This window comes from Somniosus microcephalus, chromosome 23 (assembly GCF_052327205.1).
Source record: "Somniosus microcephalus isolate GS21.2 chromosome 23, FLI_Smic_1.0, whole genome shotgun sequence".
In the NCBI taxonomy this organism is placed as follows: domain Eukaryota; kingdom Metazoa; phylum Chordata; class Chondrichthyes; order Squaliformes; family Somniosidae; genus Somniosus; species Somniosus microcephalus.
This window is the reverse complement of record NC_141009.1, coordinates 16,668,506-16,691,979: the sequence shown is the minus strand read 5'-3', so window position 1 is coordinate 16,691,979 and position 23,474 is coordinate 16,668,506. Positions and strand designations below refer to the sequence as shown.

The 23,474-nt window shown below is 40.8% G+C and overlaps 1 protein-coding gene across 3 annotated transcripts in view; it reads left to right on the top strand.

Annotated features, from left to right (window-relative positions):
• Positions 1 to 23,474, top strand: part of LOC147101684 (transforming growth factor beta receptor type 3-like) — a 141,549-nt gene that overhangs the window by 56,429 nt on the left and 61,646 nt on the right. For all 3 annotated transcript variants that reach the window (XR_015073337.1, XM_085965489.1, XM_085965488.1), the window contains exons 2-3: positions 877 to 1,043; positions 13,997 to 14,110. Coding sequence is in view for 2 of the 3 variants with exons in the window: in XM_085965489.1 (XP_085821615.1) it covers positions 877 to 1,043; positions 13,997 to 14,110 (281 nt within the window). In the remaining variant the exon portion in view is untranslated. The remainder of the gene's footprint in view (positions 1 to 876; positions 1,044 to 13,996; positions 14,111 to 23,474) is intronic.

Here is a 23,474-nt window from a genome sequence, read left to right as displayed (position 1 = left end):
CTGGGAATGGAGTTTTGTCACTTCTTTTGTGTAAACCCAGTTTTTTAAAAAATTTGTATCTTGTACATTCTCACTGTCATTGTTTATGGCTCCACGTGAGCACTATCTTGAGATTCCCAGCTGAATGCTGCATTTGAGTTTCTTTACATAGTGTTGACAATGCAGCATTCTATACAGGGCAGGTCACCCACATATTTAGGTAAAACTTACATTTGTATTAAACAGACTGCAAAATAATTTGCTGTCATATGCTATTTGCAGACTGGATACTGCCAACTGAACTAGACTATGAACTGCAAACTTTTTGATAGTGCTAAAAGTGTAGTTGGTGGGAATGTGTGCAACCTACAAGTAGGCTAATCTGTTTATTATCCGATTGTGTTTATCTGTAAAATTCTTTGCAAAAACTTTACAGGAAATCATGTGTTCATTGTATAGTACTGTAAAAAGGACTATTCATTTTATCTGTTCATACCTTAATGCTCGTCGTTTATTGAGTTTGATGTCGTGTTTGCATTAATTTTATGTAACACTAATCTCTGCAACCACAAGTGATATTTTGGACATTCTTATTGAGATAAAATGATGTATTCATATAAAATTTTAAACTGGAAACTGCATTCTGCTGGATCTTTTGATGATCGCAGATGGTTGGAGGGAAAGAAACACATCAATTCACAACTGAAAAGCCCTAATATGAAGTTATCAATGTTGATATAATGCTATCATTTTGATCTGACAAATGCAGATTGTACATAATTCCATCTTGTTGATATGAACTTTGAATTATTAGCTTAATTTTCAGTTTTCCATCCTGAATTAACTCTTCCTCCCATATTATAGTAAAATAAAATATAACTGTTTTGTGTTTGATAGGTCCTGTGGCAACCAATGAATGTAAAGTCGGAAAGATTGGAACAAACCATCCTGTCACCGTCTCGCACCTTAAGCAACAAGGCTGCATGTGCAATGGCAAATCTACAGTCAACAAAATGGTTCATGCCATCGATTTGATCATTTCTCCTTCCAATGGCCCCCGTTTGGTAATTTTAACAAATTTAAGCATTTATATTATTTTGGTGAAAGGGTGAAAACAGGCGCTAAATGGATGCTGTGCTGTTTTAAAGTTTGATTTTAGCATGCAATTTTGGTTCTGATTGCTGATTACCATAATTTGAACTTGCCTGGAGGTGCTGAAACAGACACTTGCAAGTTTAACACTCAAGTGCTGATTAGAAGCAATTTTTGTGGACCGGTATATGTGGACTTCACGCACCCACTGCCACTGAAGGTGTGGAGTGTGCTGGCTGACACACAGCGGCAGGTTTCAGGATGGCTCAGGAACCGAAGGAGAGGGCGCACAGGTTCTTGGACACGGACTGGAGGTCCAGGTGGAGGAAGTCCAGAGGAGGAGGGATGTCCTGTACCCGCAGGGGGGAAAGCGTCCACCTCGCCTTCTCTCCTGCAGCAGCTGATACTGCTCTGCCTGGCCTCATGTCCTCCTCCCATTCCTCCTGCAGAACAAGGGGGACCCCTCGCCAAATTTCCATGACCAAGCACTCCTTTTCTCCTGGTGACTTCAATAAGGTAGAGTAGTAGAGCACTCACTCTTTTTAGGTGAAGTCCTCAGACAATTTCCAGAGTAAATGTTGATAGTGTTGGTGAAGTCTTGACAAACCGTCCCAGAATGTCTCCCAATGTGTTTCAAAAGTCCTCTTCAAACTGCCAGCAGCAAGTGAACAGTAAAAGGTGATATACCTTTAAGTATCGCTCGAAATCCTCTGCAACGACTTGTTTACTCCCAATCAGTTGGTCGCTGTTAGGAGAGGGCATTAGGTCAAGCGCTATCCATCAAAATCCCATGCAGCCTCATTAATGAGAGCTAGCAGGCAATTTAAGTGACAGTCAGCCCCTTAACGATCCTCAATGGCCATTCCTAGCGCAAGCTTCAATTCCTTTACTACGATGGCGTCTTGCACTAAACGCGAGATAAATCGTCGTTTCAGCTCAAGACCCCATTTTGGCCACCTCAGCACCTGAAGGAGCCGTCGAAAATCTCTCCCATGGATTGTTCCTCTATATTGCATGTTGAGAATTTAAACCATGGTAAAATGACATGCCATTTAAAGTGAACAGTATAAATAATACACAGTACTACAGGCCTGTGATTTATGTCATCCAGTGTCATTCAGTCCTTAATATAAATACGCCTTTGTTGATCTGCAACACAGTTGTATTTTCCTGTTGTGAATGTGTTTTTAAAAGAGAAGCATATTTAGAAAAAAGTCAGAACAGGTAACTTGTCATTTGTGGAAATCAAAATCAATAACCCAAAATGTAAGAACAAGAAAAGATCTTTTATTCCATCCAGTTCTATTATCCAAGTCTTTTTTATTTTCCTATTCCAAATCCAAGTGAGAAAACTTTGATGACAAAGGAAGTTTGAAATTCCAAGTTAATAATTGTAGTAATTAAGCATGCAGTTATACTGCCACTTTTGCATGGATCCAAAATGATTTTGGATACATATTGATGCAGAAGTGGCAGTATAACTCGGCCTCGGATCCTGATCTGATTCCCCAGCACTAGAGCCTCACTCCAGTTTGAGCTTTCTCCAACAATAGTAAAAATGAAGCCCAGTGTGAAGCTGCATTTTAAAAGTGCCAAGATGTGTTCATTAAACCTTTCTGGGAACTTTATAAACTTATTTTCAATGGTTCTAAAATATTCAAAGAAAGCAGGCTATTACCTCTTAACATTGCAAATTAGCCATGCGACCTGCCACATGACACAGTAAACAATATAATTCTGATCTACTGGCTGTGCATTGCATTCTACAGATACTGTTCTGAGACTGGTAGCTTCAGTTTAACTGTAGCCTAATTTAGATATGTACTTTAATCTCTCGCACTTGTAGCATATTTTGTGCAGCTGTATCAAATTCATGTTATTTCTACACTACACGGAAAATAATTAGATCTCATTCATATTTTGTAATGGTAAATTTGCTAATTCTACATTTCCCGTGGGGCGCCACACCCAACGGGAGCATGGGTCAGAGAATTGACACCACGAGGTTATAGTCCCATCTCAAACCTGTGCTTGCATTAAGTGTGGCTGCCCACTGAAGCACAGGATCAATGCAATTACCTAATACAGTCTATACTTGGTCATTTTAAAAAATTAGAAATGCTTTTTCATTTTGTTTCCTTTTGGTTGCCATAGATAGTTTTCTAAGAAGAGAAATGCATGAAAGCTGTTCTTCACATTACATTATATAAACAGATCTGCCAGACAGATCATAAAATATACAGAGGCAGTGCTGATGTCCTATGTCTGGCAAGAACATAGCTGGCAGAGTGCCCAACATAGCATGGAGCCGTCTCTATTAAAATGGAATCGAAGAATTACGGGAAACCAGTTTACATAAGCACAGTGTATGAAAGCAAAAGAAAAAAAAATGTTCAAACAGAAAACAATTATATCTACAAGAAACACAAGCAAAAATAGAAACTGTAGCCCAATATTTTAATTGTTTTGTATATGCTGATTTTAATGACCCAGTTGTACATGTGATTTGATCAAAAGAGAACGCCTTCAGACAAATTGTACAACAGTTCCAAAAACTGAAATGAATAGCTTTAGGTTTATTGTAGATTAGTAGCTGGCATAAAATTTCCAAGTAACAAGATTATAAAAATAATTCTTTACAGGAAACATTTGGAAAAAAATATTAAATCATATGTAAAGTAAGAGGCATTCTATTTTTAAAATTATCTCATTAAATGAATGATGGATGGTAGAAAAGGTTAAGTGGGAAATTACTCGTCATCATAGTTTCCTGGCTTTCTTTGAAGGAGGATTTTCTACACGTATATGCGTTAATGTATACAGTTGCACATATATTACACCATGATTTTAAAAATTTATTTGGATACTCTCCTATTTCACCTATTCAATTAAGCATTGACAACTGCACAGATTTTTCATTCCTAAAGTCTGATGGAAGAGAGAAAGATGGCTATCTAATATCTACTACAGACCTGTAACTTTAGGAACTATTTTCTCTTTTGCTGATCAGTTCTTCTATGCATATGCAAATGGCTAATACAGATCTTGGAGAAAGATTGACAGGGCTATATAAGTTGGCTGTTGATAGCATAACAAATTAAAACCCCTGAAAGTAATAATCTGGGAAATTGCAGACACAGTCACTATGAAATTAGCCACATTTGGTAGAAAAATCTTTAATCTAGGAGAAGATAGGAACAGGAGTAGGCCATTCAGCCCGTTCCGCCATTCAATTAGATCATGGTTGATCTGTATTTTAACTCCATTTACTTGCATAACTCTTAATACCCATAGTTAACATAAATCTATCAATCTCCATTTTTAAATTTTAAATTGGCCTAGCCTCAACAGCTTTTTGGGGGAGAGGGTTTCAGATTCTCACTAACCTTTGTGTCATGAAATGCTTCCTGACATCGCCCCTGAATTGACTAGCTCTAATTTAAGATTGTGCCCCCTTGTTCTGGACTCCAGACTGGGCCTGTGGCAGATGGAGCGAGAACCAACACTAGGGAAAAACCTACTTAAACTCGTCCTCACCAATCTACCTGTCGCAGATGCATCTGTCCATGACAATATTGGTAGGAGTGACCACTGTACAGTCCTTGTGGAGAAAAAGTCCCGTCTTCACACTGAGGCCAACCTCTATCCTGTTGTGTGGCAGTACTTTTTTTTCATTCGTTCATGGGATGTGGGCATCGCTGGCAAGGCCAGCATTTATTGTCCATCCCTAATTGCCTTTAAGAAGGTGGTGGTGAGCTGCCCTCTTGAACAGCTGCAGTCCGTGTGGTGAAGGTACTCCCACAGTGCTGTTAGGGAGGGAGTTCCAGGATTTTGACCCAGCGACGATGAAGGAATGGCGATATACTTCCAAGTCAGGATGGTGTGTGACTTGGAGGGGAACTTGGAGGTAGTGGTGTTCCCATGCGCCTGCTGCCCTTATCCTTTTAGGTGGTAGAGTTCGCGGGTTTGAGAGGTGCTGCCGAAGAAGCCTTAGCGAGTTTCTGCAGTGCATCTTGTAGATGGTACACACTGCAGCCATGACACGCCGGTGGTGAAGGGAGTGAATGTTTAAGGTGATGGATGGGATGCCAATCAAGCGGGCTGCTTTGTCTTGGATGGTGTCGAGCTTCTTGAGTGTTGTTGGAGCTGCACTCATCTAGGCAAGTGGAGAGTATTTCATCACACTCCTGACTTATGCCTTGTAGATGGTGGAAAGGCTTTGGGGAGCCAGGAGGTGAGACACTCGCTGCAGAATACCCAGCCTCTGACCTGCTCTTGTTGCCACAGTATTTATGTGGCTGGTCCAGTTAAGTTTCTGCCCAATGGTGATCACTAGGATATTGATGGGGGATTCGGCGATGGTAATGCCACTGAATGTCAAGGGGCGGTGGTTAGACGCTCGCTTGTTGGAGATAGTCATTGCCAGGCACTTGTGTAGCGCGAATGTTGTTAACTGCCACTTATCAGCTCAAGCCTGAATGTCGTCCAGGTCTTCCTGCATGCAGGCATGGACAGCTTCATTACCGTGCTAAATGGGATAGATTCAGAACAGATCTAGCAGCTCAAAACTGGGCATCCATGAGGCGCTGTGGGCCATCAGCAGCAGCAGAATTGTATACCACCACAATCTGTAACTGCATGGCCCAGCATATCCCTCACTCTACCATTACCATCAAGCCAGGGGACCAACCCTGGTTCAATGAGGCGTGTAGAAAAGCATGCCAGGAGCAGCACCAGGCGAACCTAAAAATGAGGTGCCAACCCGGTGAAGTTACAACACAGGACTGCGTGCATGCTAAGTGCATGCTAAACAGCGGAAGCAGCATGCTATAGACAGAGCTAAGCAATCCCACAACTAATGGATCAGATCAAAGCTCTGCAGTCCTGCCACATCCAGTCGTGAATGATGGTGGACTATTAAACAACTAAGGGGAGAAGGAGACACCATGAGCATCCCCAGCCTCAATGATGGCGGAGCCCAGCATGTGACTGCAAAAGAAGCGTTTTCAACCATCTTCAGTCAGAAGTGCCGAGTGAATGATCCATATCAGCTTCCTCCTGAGGTCCCCACTATTACAGAAGCCAGTCTTCAGCCAATTCGAATCACTCCACGTAATATCAAGAAACGGCTGAGCGTACTGGATACAGCAAAGGCTATGGGCTCCGACAATATCCCGGCTATCATGCTGAAGACTTGTGCTTCAGAACTAGCCGTGCATCTAGCCAAGCTGTTCCAGTACAGCTACAACACTGGTATCTACCTAACAAAGTGGAAGATTGCCCAGGTATGTCCTGTCCATAAAAAGCAGGACAAATCCAATCCAGCCAATTACTGCCCCATCAGTCTACTCTCAATCATCAGCAAAGTGATGGAAGATGTCGTCGATTAAGGGGCACTTACAGAAATAGCCTGCTCATCAATGCTCAGTTTGGGTTCTGTCAGTTCCGGACCTCATTACAGCCTTCGTCCAAACATGGACAGAAGAGCTGAATTCTAGAGGTGTGGTGAGAGTGACTGCCCTTGACATCAAGGCAGCATTTGACAGAATGTGACATCAAGGAACCCTATAAAATGGAGAGAAGGTCGTTTGACGGAGCAGCTGAAGATTGTTGGGCATAGGACATTGTCCTGAGGAACTCCTGCAGCGATGTCCTGGGGTTGAGATGATTCGTCTCCAACAACCACAACCATCATGAAGTCAATGGGAATTGGAAAAAAACTCTCCACTGGCTGGAGTCAGACCTAGCACAAAGGAAGATGGTTGTGTAAAACTTTAGCCGTCTATATTAATGTTTATTTATTCCCCAATTCTGGCTTGGTCCTGGATTCAGCTGAAGCTGTTCTGCCCTCGCAACGCGATTCTATGCAGAGCTAGACAGATAGCGAACAACTCGATATCTTCCAATAAAATCACAAGGCTTGACTTTTCTTGTAACACTTTACTGAACGATTCTAATTGTAAAACTGAAATACAACACAGAAATGGAAGCACACATTAGTATACAGGCGCATAACTGATATGTATACACAGATTTAGGTACGCCTGAGCAACACAGTACATTTAGTAAACTGGGAGGCATTCTCTTTAAATTAGCCCTGTACATAGTGTATGAAAATACAGCTACTAGTTAATCAGCTAGGCAGAGAAAAGTTACAACTAAACATTTTCTACAACATACAGTGCACATTAATCATCCATAGCATTCTAAAATACTTACAGACAAACAATTTCCAAGACTCAAGCATGGGGACAATACAACTGCCCGGAGCCTGTGCTGCTGTAGGAGCACCGTGGTGTAGGTCTGTGTCCCAGCGAGGACTCCACGAGGACTACGTAGCAGTCCTGTGGGGAGCGTGATGACCTCATCACGCTCGGTAGCGTTGTCCGCGCTTGGGGCGTCACGTGATGCGCGTGGTCGCGTTTCTGGCCGTGGAGGCCGAAGTCGGGAGCGGGAGCTGGAGGCCAGGCTGAGCCGATGCTTGCCGCGGGAGCGGAAGATCGCGTCGCTCCCGGCGGCTGGTAGATGCGGCCAAAGACGCTAGGCCGGGCTGTGCCGGCAGCCTTTCTGGAAGGCCGAGTCGGGCCGGCAGCCGCCTCACGCACGTCACGTCGTACGTGCCGTGACGTCAGCACGCTACGTTGTACGTGACGTGACGTCAGCACGCTAAGGCGCGTCTTAAAGGGGCAATGGCCCTAAAAGGTAAGTTAAAGGGGCAACGGCCCCAACAGGTAGGTTATACATATATAAGTAAGTTAAATACATACAGTGAGGTTAAGTTAGAGGGAGAGGCAGCACAGAAGCAATAATGCAAAATGAGAGTATCTGTTTTGCCAGCATTGGGCATTGTTTGTATTATCAATTGTAAATTGAAATTTCCCAGAAATTCAGAGTGTCTTGGTTTACACTTGACAGTATAAAGGAAGCATTAGGCTGATCATATTCGTAATTATTACAAAACCAAACCACACCAAATAATTAAAACAGGACATGAAGGTAGACAATATAATTACAAGTTCTTCCCTTCCCATTCCCAAATGCTGCAAAGTCCAACTTTACACTAATTTGCAAGGATGAACAATTTATGCAAGTTCCTGGCCCAGCATGTGGCAGCTGGCTTTAGCAAATTAGACAAGGTTACTTTGTCATTGTCACTGATTGTGCAAGATCCATGTGTCTGGAGCTAGTGGCACAACCATGGATTTTGCATAATATAAAAAGCAGCTATAATGTACTGTAGCTCCCATAAACATATGTGGTGCATAAACACTGGCATGGACCTGTTGGGCCAAATGGCCTGTTTCTGTGCTGCAAATACTTTGTAATCACAAGTACTTCCAGATTTTGTATGATAATATCTGATTGCAATTTAGCATCTGTACAATATATCTTTTGATTAATATTTCATTATCCAATCTATTGGTGGCAAAATCAAATCGCTAATCTACTAGTTCACCACTCCTTCGTGTACCCATCTACAAAATTCAGTAAGCTTCCAGAGCTAGGTTTATTGCACTTTTACATTGCTGTGCCAGTTTCGGGAGAATGGTGCTATACTTGCTTCCCAGCACAGCGCATCCTGTTTAAATTTCTACCTGGCTCATACGTTCCATCAGGCAGTATCCAGCAGTGGAATTTAATTTCTGCGGCAGTACACAAAACCGGGTTTCTGCCGCAACCAGAACAAGATAGACAGTTTATATTTCAGCTGACAGCACTTACCAAGAAGGTAACTATATATTTGCTGTTAGGTGTTGTTTTATAAGTTTTTTTTTCTGTCATAAATGAATGGTGTATAAAGAATCAAACTATTATTATCCCATTAAAAGCAATGGAGCCGTGTTAATTTTTGTAGCAGATTAATGGAGGGGAAATAAACTAACAAATTACATAGATCAGCTCTTGCAGTGCTTGCTGGTATTGCTGGCAGGAGAATGAAGTATTAATTAAGAGATTAACTTTATTTATTTAAAATCTGATATACTGTTACTTTTGTTCCATATTGTTGCAAATGTTTCTGGAAGTGCTTGTCTAATTGTTCTATGTCTGTGGGAGCTACACTACAATTAAACAATTTATTTTCATGTACTCCAAAATCTTTTGGGTAAATGAGGTTTAACTGTATGCATTGGGAATTTTTCTGTCATGCAAGCTCTATAAAATTAGTATCCTGAATATTTATTCCTAATTCTGAATGCACTAATCTCCCATGATGTATATTAGTCTACAAACAGAGAATTTCTATTAAAGCAAGTTGACTGTTTCTCCAGTTTTGTGCACCCTATGGAAGGAGCATATACTTCAAACACATCTATACACTATAATTAATGTTTTTTTATAAAAGCATGGCGGAAGCCATTAAGAAATTTTAGGACCCAGATGCCCTGTCCTTTCAAGTGAATGAGTCAGTAGTTGGAGTCCTAACAAAGGAAAAGATGAGGAAAAACATAAACTTGTAAAAGACACATGGGTGGAAATTATTGTCAGCAATGTTATTGCTATTTTAACAAGAAGCCATTTTAAATATAATGGAATTTATTTAAACGGGGAGAGAATAATTTATTAAGTACACATTAAGCTTTTGTATGATATTAGCAACAGCAATTTTGTAAATGCTGTTCAAAACTATGATTTGATTTGGATCATAACCAGACTGACTTTCACCCAGGCAAATGGATCAAAAGTTATTTGTTGCACTGACACAAGAGATTATTACACTTCCAGTATGGAAATCTGAAATAACCATTTACTATAGATTTCATACAGTGTATACAAATGCCTATTATGCTTTCCATAATTTGCTGTCTATATGCATATAGCTAATGGGACATTATAATGTAGTTCACCTTTAGCGGTTTAAAAAAGGTCAGCACTGAACTGATCATTTAAGTAACTGATTTGGACTTTTCCATGACTCCTTCCTTTTCCTGTTTGCAGGAACACTCGCATCCACCTGCATGTTCTGGGAAATGTCACTCAATTCAGCAGCTGCTCTATAACAAAGCACTGCTGCTCAGCTTTACGTTAGTCCCTCTCCAGTTTTTGATCACTGATTGCCCACAGGGAGTAGTTTCTATTTTAATACATGCAAATTGCAAACTTTAATGGATAATTGTTTTAAAACAGTAATATTTCCGCTTTCAATGAGATTTGAATGTTCTACGCATCTGGTTATATTATTAGAAACAAAGGTTATAAGTGTATGCAGTCATGGAGATGAACAAATCGTGGTCCAACCTAGGGTGATTAAACTGACAAATTTCTTAATTTCTCAATGTGTCTATCAACCACACCATATTTACGGTGTAGTTTATCAAAGCCTGGTGACTGCTGTCCTTATTAAATTGTATCTCCGTATATGTTATTTTGCTCTCTATTCAGTCCCATTTAACAGAGAATTGTTACAAGAGAGCATACCTATTTTGCGGTGGGTAATGACTGGAACTGCCAGCGTTCTCTGTCATTACCCCTCTGAATCCGAGCGCAACTTCAGGATTTAGCGCATGCGCATCTAAATGTGGAAATCCTAAAGTTGCGGTCAGTCATGTACTTCTCAGACAAAGGCTGCGCTGTGGCTGCCCCCCACACCCCATAGCCGGCAATCAGTGAAATCAGTGGAACTGACAAAAACTTGAGCTTTTTTGCGCTAATGTCACTGTTAAATACCCCATTAAATGTTAGACCTTGTTGGAATCGGTGCAACTGGGAGTTTAACAGAGTATTGACTGCTAACATAGAAACATAGAAGATAGGAGCAGAAGTAGGCCACTTGGCCCCTCGAGCCTGCTCCGCCATTTAATGAGATCATGGCTGATCATCCAAATTCAGTACCCTGTCCCTGCTTTCTCCCCATATCCCTTGATCCCTTTAGCCTTAAGAAATATATCCAACTCCTTCTTGAATATATTTAATGAATTGGCCTCTACTGCCTTCTGTGGTAGAGAATCCCACAGGTTCACACCACTCTCTGGGTGAAGAAATTCCTCCTCATCTCTGCCCTAAATGGCTTACCCCTTATCCTTAGAAGCAAACGTTCTGGCTCTGAAAAACTAATTTGTATATTTGTGGAATCTTTATTTTGCTCGCTAACATTTTTAGAAAGTGAGGATAAAAGTTGCATTTTTTATTTCCTGGTTTGCTGTCTGTGAGAATTCTTCATGATGATTGGCTGCTTAGACAGCTTGATGACGTCATGGCTGCATCACTCTAGGAATCCCCTATTCAGCACTACAATCAATTACACGTTTAGAAATTGCAAGTTTTCGCCACAGAGATCGCAAATTATTGAACTTACTGAACTGTAATTATAAATCGGTGATAGTTTAGTAATCGTAGTTCTCTTGAGCATTAGACATAGAAGAAAACGTATCCCATAGTTGCTGAGTGTCCCAACTGACAAAATGCATATGGAACATTCCATGCATTATATGTAACAAAAGAAAACTGTTAAGTAAATACATTAAAGTGTGAAACTGGCTACTATTTCCATTCATTGTCAATTTGATGATTCATATGAATCTGCAACACATGCGCAGCCTACTGAGTTTTCTGTGACAAAAAACATTGAATGACTACATCATGATATGCTTTTCAAGCTTTATATTATAATAAGATTGACAAAAATTGCTAAAACCTAATTTTTGAAAATTGTAATAGGTTAAGCACTTTTAAAAATGAACTGGATTAAAATCACTTGATATCTTTTGTACTTTCAAAAGTGCAAAAGTCGATGTCAGAGTTTGAATGTTAGAGGGTTAGGATATGGCAGGAATTTTTGAAATAATTGTTTCTTCATTCATCATTTTCTTCGATTTGTACTGTGTTCAGTACTCAGAAAATGTTGCCATGTTGTTGATGCGTGACATTATATGTGATATCTTACTCTAAAGAGCCCCAGGATCTGCTCTACATAATATCTTTGACAGATCTTTCTTGGTAGCTGGAGCGATGAGTCCTATCGGGGAGTCCCCATCTGCATTACTTTGGTAGACTCCTAATATGCGAGAGGATGGTAAATTAAGTTTGACATGAATATTGGCACCATTGTGTTAGCTAATGCACATCTGCCAATGCATTTTATTATGGTTATGTTCATGTTAATGTATTACAAACCAAATGTATGTTGAATGTTTAAATGTCTTAATCTAAATGTACACTCTCGGGAGCCGCAAGCCTACATTTCGTTGTACTGCACTTGTGCGCTAACAATGACAAAGTTGATTATTATTATTATTATTAATGAGTGGGAGGCAGGGCGGGACGGGATTTGCGAGTCTTCGAACTCATAACCGAAACTACAGCAAAAAAGAGCCTCCTGAGTATCATAGAAACTTACAGCACAGAAGATGACCATTTGGCCTGTCGTGGCTGTGCTGGCTCTTTGAAAGAGCAGTCGTGCTTAATCCCACATCCCTGCTTTTTGTCCATAACCCTGAAAGTTCTTCATCCTCAAGTACCTGTCCAACTCCCTTTTACAATTATTTATGGAATCAATTTCCACCACCTTTTCAGGTAGAGCGTTCCAGATCCCGACAACTCTGAGTCGGGGGCGGGGGGATGGAATTCCCATCTCCCCTCTAGATCTTTTGCCAATCATTTTAAATCTATGACCTTTGGTTATTGACCCACTCGCCAGAGGGGATAATTTTTTTCTATCTACTCTGACAAAACCTCTCATCATCTTGAAAATCACTATTAGGTCACCTCTTAACCGTCTCTGTTCCAAGGAGAACAGTCCCAACTTTTCCAGCCTCTCCTCATAACTGAAGTCCCTCATCCCTGGTAAACCTTCTCTATACCCTTTCCAAGGCCTTTACATCTTTCTTGAAGTGTGGTGCCCAGAATTGTCCACACTACTCCAGCTGAGGCCTAACCATTGATTTATAAAACTCTAGCATGATCTCTTTTATATTCTATTCCTCTATTTGTAATCCCAAGTAACACACATGCTTTTTTAACCACCTTATCAACTTGCCCTGCCACCTTTTAAGGATTTATGTATATAGACACCAAGGTCTCTCTGCTTTTCAAAATCATGCCATTTATAGTATGCTGCCTTTCCATATTAGTCCTCTCAAAGTAATCACTTCACACTTCTCAGTACAGTGGGATTGTTTCTCCAGCAAAATACATTGTGTGGAAGAGAGTTCAATAATACAAATTAAGTGTACAAAATCAATCCCAGTTACTTACAGCAGTGCAGTCTCCAGGTGTGCTTGATGGGGGGAATTACCCAGTCATCTGCATTCTGGCTAGGACTTGTAGCATCACAATGTGCAGCCAATTAAGTTTGCTTATCTTGTAGATACTTTTCCATTCTTTGAATGATATGTAACCTTCACATACCAAAATCCTACCCAGTTATCTCCCGAGACCCCATGGCAGGGTTTTGGTTTTAGTGGTTTTTGATTACTAATCAGTTTAATTTTAGCTTTAAGTCAAAATGGAATGATGCTATCATATAGGGCTGGGGCTTTATAGAACATAGAAATAGGAGACTATGTAGAACTGCCCATCTCTAAGGTCATGGTGAGATTTTATGTGTGTGTCAAGTATGTGTTTTCCCCAGATCTAGTGAATCTTAACTTATGTCTTGCAGTATGTGAACGATGCATATCGTTAAAAGAATAACAAGGATGCTATAAGGGAGTCATTTTTTTGCTGTGAAGTTCAATTTCATTACTTTTAATTTAGAAATAGGAGATTTTATCCTGCAGCATAAAATAGCAACTACATTTAGGTCAACTCTCAGCATGCTATACGTGAATTTCCACTTGTTTTATTGCGGTGCCCACCACTAACTTATTTTCATAAAGTCTAATATGAAAATATATCTGTTATCCCAATGCACAGATCTCTCATACTTAGATATAAATCTATGTACTGTTATATAGATCATTAACCATTTGTTATTTGGTCCTTCCAGATTTTTTTGGATGTGCAGCCTATTAGTGTCAACAAGACAATGGTTCTCATTCTGACCAGCAACCACTATGTAGTTTGGAATGTGAGTGCTATGAATATGCCACTTGAAGTCTATGTAAGTATTATATAGTTATCAATTTATATAGAGAGTTGGTTACTATAATGACACTTATTTAGATCTGCAACAAAGAGTTTATTTTTTACTCTGCCGTAATTTCATAGATGCATTTTTAACTGCACGTAATTAAACAAAATCCTGTTAACTGGACATTTGGTTAAAAAGCACATTTTCTCAGAAATAGACAGTTTCTTTAGATTAATTTGAACACTCATGATTTTACAGCCTTGAAACCAATCCCTTGTATCTGATTTTTAATATGTATACTGTTTCAGTTTTATATCAGGACTTCCTTATCTCTTTTTAGTCAGTTTCTGTGTCAGCAAAGACAGTCACTGTGCACAATAACAGTCGGTATGCTCTATAGGGGTGATTGATTTGGTGCTGCCAATAGGGAGTCTTGATGCATAGAATACCTTGACATATTCAGGTTTTGATGGCAGTTTTCCTCTGGTGTGGTCCCATCATATATAACAACAACAACTTGCATTTATATAGCACCTTTTAATGTAGTAAAACGTCCCAAGGCCCTTCACAGGAGTGTTATCAAACAAAATTTGACATCGAACCACATAAGGCGATATTAGGGCAGATGACCAAAAGCTTGGTCAAAGAGGTAGGTTTTAAGGAGCGTCTTAAAGGAGGAAAGAGAGGCACAGAGCTTTAGGGAGGGAATTCCAGAGCTTAGGCCTTGGCAGCTGAAGGCACGGCCACCAATGGCAGAGCGATTAAAATAGGGGAGGCTCAAGGGGCCAGAATTGGCAGAGTGCAGAGATATCAGGGGTGTTGTAGGGCTGGAGGAGATTACAGAGATAGACCGGGGCAAGACCATGGAGTGATTTGAAAACAAGGATGAGAATTTTAAAATCGAGGCGTTGCTTAACTGGGAGCCAATGTGGGTTAGCGAGCACAGGGGAGATGGGTGAGCGGGACTTGGTGTGAGTTAGGACATGGGCAGCAAAGTTTTGGATGACCTCAAGTTTACGGAGGGTAGAACTAGGGAGGCCAGCCAGGAGTGCATTAGAGTAGTCAAGTCTAGAGTTAACAAAGGCATGGATGAGGGTTTCAGCAGCAGATAAGCTGAGGCAGGTGATGTTACAGAGATGGAGGTAGGCGGTCTTGATGGTGTGGATATGTGGTCGGAAGCTCATCTCGGGGTCAGATATGACACCAAGGTTGCAAATAGTCTGGTTCAGCCTCAGACAGTTGCCAGGGAGAGGGATGGAGTCTGTGGCAAGGGAACGGAGTTTGTGGCGGGGACCGAAGACAATGATTTCGTTCTTCCCAATATTTAGTTGGAGGAAATTTCTGCTCATCCAGTACAGGATGTCGGACAAGCAGTCTGACAATTTAGAGACTGTGGAAGGGTCGAGAGAGGTGGTGGTGAGGTAGAGCTGGGTATCATCAGCATACATCAATGTACTGTACTTATAAAGGAAAAATTTGCAGCGCTATGGGGAAAGAGCAGAGGAGTGGGATTAATTGGATAGCTCGTTCAAAGAGCCGATACAGGCACGATGGGCCAAATGGCCTCTGTCTGTGGTGCATGATTCTATGATCTTTAGAGGTAGAAAGTATGGAAATGAACTTCAGGATATCAAAGTCAAACTTATTTAATGCCCCAATTTACTGTTTTTACTAAATATGAAGAATTCAAAAACATTTATAGCGTAGCGTATAATCTAAAAAATAGCACCAGCATGTTTCTGCTCCTGCCGAGGAAACCCCCACCTCTACTCCCTGGGCTTTATGGAAATTGTACTAGGAGTGCATTAGCACTATGTGAGTAAAGGAATAACAGAAAACCTGTGGAAGTTCCCTCTCTTCACCAGTATCGCAAAATCCACTAGCGCAGCCAATGTGCGAAGAATGGAATTTCATTCCTTAAGTGGCTGTTTAGCTAGTTGAACAGCATTGTTGGAGATGTTTTCTAATTGCCCTCTTAGTTATGCATACTTTTAGCACATCCGATCTTCCAAAAATTGCCCAGAGTTCTGTGTTTCTCCTAGTGGGTAAAAATAAATAAGCAAAAGTTTTAACTCCCATTTAATTTAGTGATGTGTGCTGTAAGGATAAAAGGCGCAATGTGAATTTATTCTTTATTTTGAGCAAATGCCTTTTTTACCTGGACTCATTAAATTTTCTATTTAATTAAATGGGCTTGTTATCCTAATAAGAAATACCAGGCATGAACCATAACTTTAAAAGAATAGGATAATGTATTATATATGAGACAAATACAGACCTGGAGTTGAGCAATAGCTATAGTTCATGCACAATTTAGAAGTGTTGCTTTAACAACAACAAAAAAAGGAAGGACAACCATTTGACTCCAAAAATGCATACCTTTATTAGAGAAAAGGGCCTATATTATGCAGTCCCTTAAAATAATTTTTTATGTATACTTACTGTTGGCTCAGGCTTTGATAGTTGTTAAGGCTGTGGAGATGCCCACTGGCAATTTCGTAGCATGTTCTCTTCTCAGGATCAGGGCAGCATTGAAGGAAGTGATCTTGAAGGAAGTGATCTGGAAGAAGCAGCGAGGCAGAGTTATGACTTCCTCCCCATGGTCATTTTTATCCATTGTCTTTGATGTGGCTCAATTATACAGATTTCCACAGCGATCCATATTTTTTTTTATCATCCATGAGGTGTGACACAGTCTTTTTACTTCAGCCTCTGGACAGACAGGCTATGTAGGTTTCCATGGCAACTAGTCTTTCTTTTGTTTCAACCATAAGATGTTATTCAGTAGTCCTATTTCCACAGTCTGTCTGGAGCCAATTTCATCTTTTTTATGCAAAACTTGCTTTATTATATTTTTTACTACAGTGCAAAGAGTAATTTCATTCTGTTGTACTGCAATTCTTTTTTCTCTATAAGTGGGCTCTGGTGTTGCTCTCCTATCAAGATGTCTTCAACAGATTTGGTTTTCCGTCAGTTCTTTAGGTAATGTAGTTGAGCGCACTGCATCATGCAGTAATACCCATCTCCTTTAGTATGTCCAGGGTAGTGTGGTCATAAACCTTAGTATGTAAGGGAACGCTAATCCCTTATCTTGTGTGTCATTAACACTTACTGTTTTGTGTTTGTTTCTGAGCAAGTCAGCCACCATCAAGCCAAATCTATTTATTATTTTCTAATAAAGCCTGTAAATGTCTTAAGCGTACATTCTTTTACTTAAACTGCCAGCAAAACAACCATTTTAACATTACATAAAACAACTGCATTACCAAACATTTTTCTGGACATACAGGAAACTTTGTGATATCCGGCACTGACAGGACCGGCGTGTTGCCGATCTATCAAAACTGCCGGACGTACAAAGTTAATGTTGAAGCATACGGAGGTTTTCATCTCCGTATCTGACAACAAACACTGTTGCTTAGCAACAGCTTCTAAAGAGTCGGCTGCAGCTGCAAGCGTCTGTAGCTGAAGCTGTTGCTATAGCTACAGACCTTGCAGTGGCTGACTGGGGGGAAAAAAAGAACGAGATCTAAAAAAAACTTACAGAAAACGGCTCCTGATTTTCGCCGTTAGATCGAGTATTCCGGACATACAACCTCCGGATAAACCAAAGTTTCCTGTACTGTTATTCCCATTGGCCCAAGTTACCAGGTGTCTTGTATGAGATATTTTACTGATGGGATTTTTTCCCCCTTGCCAACAGAAAACTTAAAACAGCTGAATCATAAAATCTTACAGCACAGAAGGAAGCCATTTGGCCTATCATGCCTTGCCGGCTCTTTGAAAGAGCTGTCCAAATTTAATTCCACATCCCAGGCTTTTCCCTATAGCCCTGCAAATTAGTCCTCTTCAAATACATGTCCATATGCCTTTTGAAAGTTCCTATGGAGTCTGCTTCCACCACTCTTTCAGGTAGTGCATTCCAGATCTTAACAACCCTCTTTGTGAAAACCCTCTTTGTGAAAACATTTCTCCTCATTTCCCATATAGATCTTTTGCCAATTATTTTAAATGTGACCTTTGGTTACCGACCTACTTGCCAAAGGAAACAGTTTATCCATACTTGCTCTATCAAACCCCCTAATAATTTTGAATATCTCTATTATATCTGCTCTAAGGAGAACAATTGCAGCTTCTCCAACCTCTCCACATAACTGAAGTCCCTCATCACTGGTATCACCCTGGTAACCTCATCTGTACCCTCTCCAAGACCTTGGCATCCTTCCTAAAGTGTGGTGCCCAGAATTGTACACAATATTCCAGCTGAGGCTTAACCTGTGGTTTGTAATGGTTTAGCATGACTTCCTTGTTTTTGTATTCAATGCTCCTACTTACAAAGCCAAGTACAGTATCTCATAAGCTTTCCTAACCACCTTATCAGCTTGTCCTGCCACCTTCAAAGATTTGTGAATATGCACCCCATGTCCCCCTGCTCTTGCATCCCCTTCAAAATAGTATTTGTCTCCAAGTTTTTCTAGATTAAAGAGAAGACAATGAACTTCAAACCTAAATCCTGAGTTGTTTGATTATTTATTTCTACGCCTTACAAAAATGAAAATCATCCATATTTGTGTGTTTTGAAAAGATAATTTATTTAGTCAATTCAATATGACAAAAAGGAAGAGCAAGACAAATGTTGTATAAGCTGGAGACCATATCAAATTTTTCACCCTTTTGAAATAAATATTATGACCAGGTCAAGATCAAAGTAACAAATATTCTTGAAATACATAACACTTGAAACATAAAGGTGTATATTATCCGGTCTCAGCACTAAAACGTTACACCCACCACCTTATCCACAGACCGACTTCTTGGAACTTCCTGTGGTCAGCCAGTTTTAATTATTTAATTTTGTGAGGATGAGCTTCCATATTGGACCTAATGCTGGGGGCTCAGCATGGTGGGAAATAGGAAGTTCCGTGTCAGCCATATTGGAGAATTTAAAAGGAAACAGAAGTTTGTACAACATTTATAAAGGCTGTACTGGGGAAGGGAATTATTTGAAAACCTTTCTAAAAGTTGTCTTAAATGGGCAACAGTTAAAAAGCCTTAATAAAGGTGCATGGGGGGGAGGGGTGAAATTTTGGCTGTCAAAAATGAGTGAAAGATAAAAAATATATGCAGAGGCAGGAAATGAAGCCTATGGCCAAGTGATGAAGCAGTACAGTATTTGAACCCTTTGATGGCTGGCGCGTTGGATGTGCTAATGTATAGGGTTTAAGGAGGTTTACTCTGTTTGGCACTCTTCCAGAGGGTAGTGCTGCAGCATGGCTGGTGGTAGGTGGAGGGCAGGTTCAGTGCTGTACACACTAGTTGCAAGATCTTGAAACGTGTAGAAGAAGATAGCACACCTTAAGAAAGCTGCCAATATAGACTACCCAATTGTACTGTTTACCAAGTATGTATACCACAATGTTTTGCCAGACCAGGCAACCTGTAGCACATTTAGTGCTCAGCTCACAGTAGTTTGGGAATTGCAGCAGTGCGATAACATTAGGCAACCATGTCATGCGCATGATGCTAGTCAGTAGTAAAGGAGATAAAATAGCTGGCTACGCTGACTGATGCACCCATACATTTGTGGCCAGCACACTGGTTAATAGTGCAGATGATCCCTAGGCAAGACTGCAAGCAGGCGAAAGCAAAAAAAATTGGTAACCTCACCTGCTGCTGACCTTGCTGCCCCTTTGGAACAGATTGACTGCTGGTGCTTACAGCAGATGGAAGCGATCTACAGGTGTATCCATTCTGACCTAGAGCCTGCAAATCTAATTCTCAACAGTCATTGTTAGATGTGACAGGACTTGCAAATATAGAGGGATAGATTTTAACTTGGGCCGCCAAGCTTAAACGGTGGTGGCCTGAAAATGGCTTATTGCCTCATTTAGGAGTGCGTTCTGACTGCCGCCATCTTCAAAGCACCTCAGGCGGTAGGCCCTTTTAATATACAAATTGAGGTCTTATATGACATATATATATATATATGGACTCCAAATGTCATTTTAGGACAGAACGGGGTGGAGCTTGCATCATGCATGCTCTGCCAAGTTTCAGCTTGCCGTCCAACTGGGCTGCACAAAAATAGCCTAGGATAGTGCTGCACCGGGTTCTCCCACCAGCCCTGTGAACAAAACGCCCTTCCTGCCCTACATCGTTCTTGGAAAGGCTGCCTGATATTGTGCCAGTCCAGAGCTGGCAGGCTGCCCCAGGGCACCAGCTTCCTGCCTGTAGCCCGCCAGGAGTATGGTAATGAGGCCCGACAATGAAAATGGACCAGGCCTCCTATCGGCACTATTGGGCGGCCGGATGGCAATCTCCGCCAGTCAGTTACCCAGTAGTTAAAATTTACCCCAGTGGATGCAACCAAACCTGCACTGGTACTTGCTGATGTCCCTGGCATGCCTTATTTTATCAAGGTTCCACTTCAAGTATGAAATATTTTGATCGGGGTGCTTTGAAAGCAACCCCCCCCCCCCCCCCGGCTTTAAGATAAAGGTACTTGCCAAAGGGAATACATTTAATGGGCCGGATCTTGCTGGAAAAATAACGGTGTGTTATCGATGCACGCCGTTATTAACTGGCAAATAGGCCAGCAAATTCAGTGGATTAAGAGAGAGGGTGTGAGTTGTGAACCTCCAGAACTTGCTGGTCAATTTACGCCACTCCACTGTTTGCTTCGCACAAATGGCATCTCACCCTTAGCCTCCCTGATATTTTAAAGAACTTGCCTGATTTGCACATTAATTGCCCATTAAACTCGCCACCGAAAGTTAAGTCTGGTATGTAAGACCGTAAGCACCCTATTAGTGACGTGATAATTGTTAATGCAATGCCAATCAAAATCTCTGGCCCAGAAGGGGAACAATAGAAACTCTGAAGTCTCATTCCTTCAGGTATTGAATTGTTCTTAAGAGATTATATAACTGTCAAATTTAAATTTTTTAAATGATTTTCCTACTTTTCATTTCTGTATCTTTTTTCTCTCTTTAATCCAATATTTCTTTCCCTCTTTATTTCTCTGTCTGTACCCTATTTCCAGGTCCATCATTCCTGTTTCTTTCTCAGTCCGTAAATCTCATTGGTTAAAGAGATAGTTGGTCCCACCATTCACTAAATTTCCAGATGCCCCCTTTGCCCTCGCCACATTGTTACCAGCTCACATTTCCAGAAAGTTATGGCACAAAAAAATTTTGAGCTGAAGATTGCAGGAAAAAGTCTTAACTAATTGCATACGTCATGAGATTCCCCGCTCCAGCAACATCCGACCCAATATATCTTCCAACTAGATGCAGTGGCACATCCTGGGAGAAATGAGCACTGCTATTGTGGGCATCACTTAACAAGTCACATTTTCTTTAATGATCTTCCTGTTCTGTAGAACTCTTGAGTTACTGTGCAGTAGGTTTCTCAGTTATATTGGTAGCAGTGATTCTGCTGCTTCTCTCATTACATAAACATTCTCTGCATGATCTGATTTGAAAAATACATGAACTATTAGCTGGCAGAACAGTAACATCAATTGCAAGAAAAATGTATACATCAAATATTAGCTAAATTATAAATACATTCACATTAAACATAGCTGGAAAATATAAATCTGGAATAAAACAATTTTTCTCCTTCAGTTCCTTGAAGTTTGGATTTTAACGAACTTCCCTTTAATGTCGTCACAAATCTCATTGCCTGATTGCTGAATGCCTGCTGCTGCCGAGAATGAGTGGGAGTGAAATACATGGGCATACAGCCCAAACGGAAAGTAGGTCAGGGTGTGAATTCATCAGGCAGTAGCACCGTAGACTAATTTCTCAGTCCCTACTTAACCAATACCTACTTAACCAATACCACCAGTGGTATTGATATTGTTGGGCAGAAAATCTTCAAAAATGTACTATATCTTAGTATGTTTTCAAAACTGCACTATTTTTTAATATCATGAGAAGATGTTAATAAAGAAAAACAATTTTTTTTTGTTGCAGTTTTCACTCATTTTTAGTTTGTCCTTTGCATGACTGTTCTCTTCATCAGATGGAAAGTCAGTGAATAAGACATATAGGGCCATATTTTCCGATCGGAGGCTTCCTGCGTGCGGAGGCTTCTGATCTGGAAAAAATCTACGGACTTACTTGAGGGCTCCCGAGGTCCGGACACTTCCGCTCCTGGGCAACTCGAAATGTGCAGGGCCCACGTATCCTAGAGGCGCATGCGGTTCACTAGCGTCCCTGGGATCACGTGGGCCATGGGGAGCCAATCGAAGGAAATCTCCCTTCATACACTTGACAGATAGACCTGTCAAATATATGAATGGGGAGCACCCCAAAAACACTGTAAAACATTAAATAAATGTTTAAAAACCCACATTTTTAAAATTAGTTGAAATTACAATAAATTAAATATTTTAAACAAAAATGTAATTTTTTGAAAAAAATAATTAAAGTTTTTTACCAGGCTAAAAATAAACGTACCTTTTTTTAAAAGTATTTTTAAATGATAAATGAGTGAAAAAAATTTTTAAACTTTTTTCAAATCTTATGCTGGTAAAAGCAGGCCTTATGCCTGCTTTTACCAGGTGTAAGATTTCTAAGGGTTTTCTGCGGGCGGAAGTTCTCCAGAAAGCGGAACTATCCGCTTGCAGAGGCCCTTCTCCAGGGCAGGCATCCGATCTGTCAAGAGCATTCTTGACAGATCAGAAATGCTGGTTTTCAGCGCATGCGCTTGGCATTGAGAGTGTATGAGAAAAGACTAGCAGGTAACATAAAAGGGAACACTAAAAAACAGTAAAGGAGGAGGAGATGGAGAAATTGGATAGGATAAAAATAGATAAAGAGGAGGTACTTAAAAGGTTGGCAGCACTCAAAGCAGAAAAGTCACCCAGTCTGGATGGGATGCACCCTAGGTTGCTGAGGGAAGTAAACATGGGAATAACGGAAGCTCTGGCAACAAGATGGCGTGCAGCGCACTTTCCGTCAGAAGTGTGCACATGCATCTTGGACGCTTAGGTGGCCATGTAGCGCCTGAAAAACAGGCACTACGTGTCCCAATTTAATCTTCAATGAGTTTGATGAGAAGGGGAGGATGAAACAGAAAATGCGGAGTGTGCAAAAGAAAAGAAAAACATGCATTTATAAAGTGCTGTTCATATCCTCAGAATATCTGAAAGAACGGTGCAAAGGTGGAATGAGGCTGGGGTGTGTGGCTGGGAGTCATGTGGAAATTGTGACAGAGCAGCCAAGCCAGTTGCTCGTCATGCGTGTTGAAGCTTGCAGTGAATGGAACTGGAACCAAGGGGAAATGGTAGGGATGGGACACTATCCAAGATCTGGTGGGAACAGGGACATTGAAGGTGAGACAACTGTGGCGATGGAAGCACTAATGGACCACTTTCCAAGAAGGT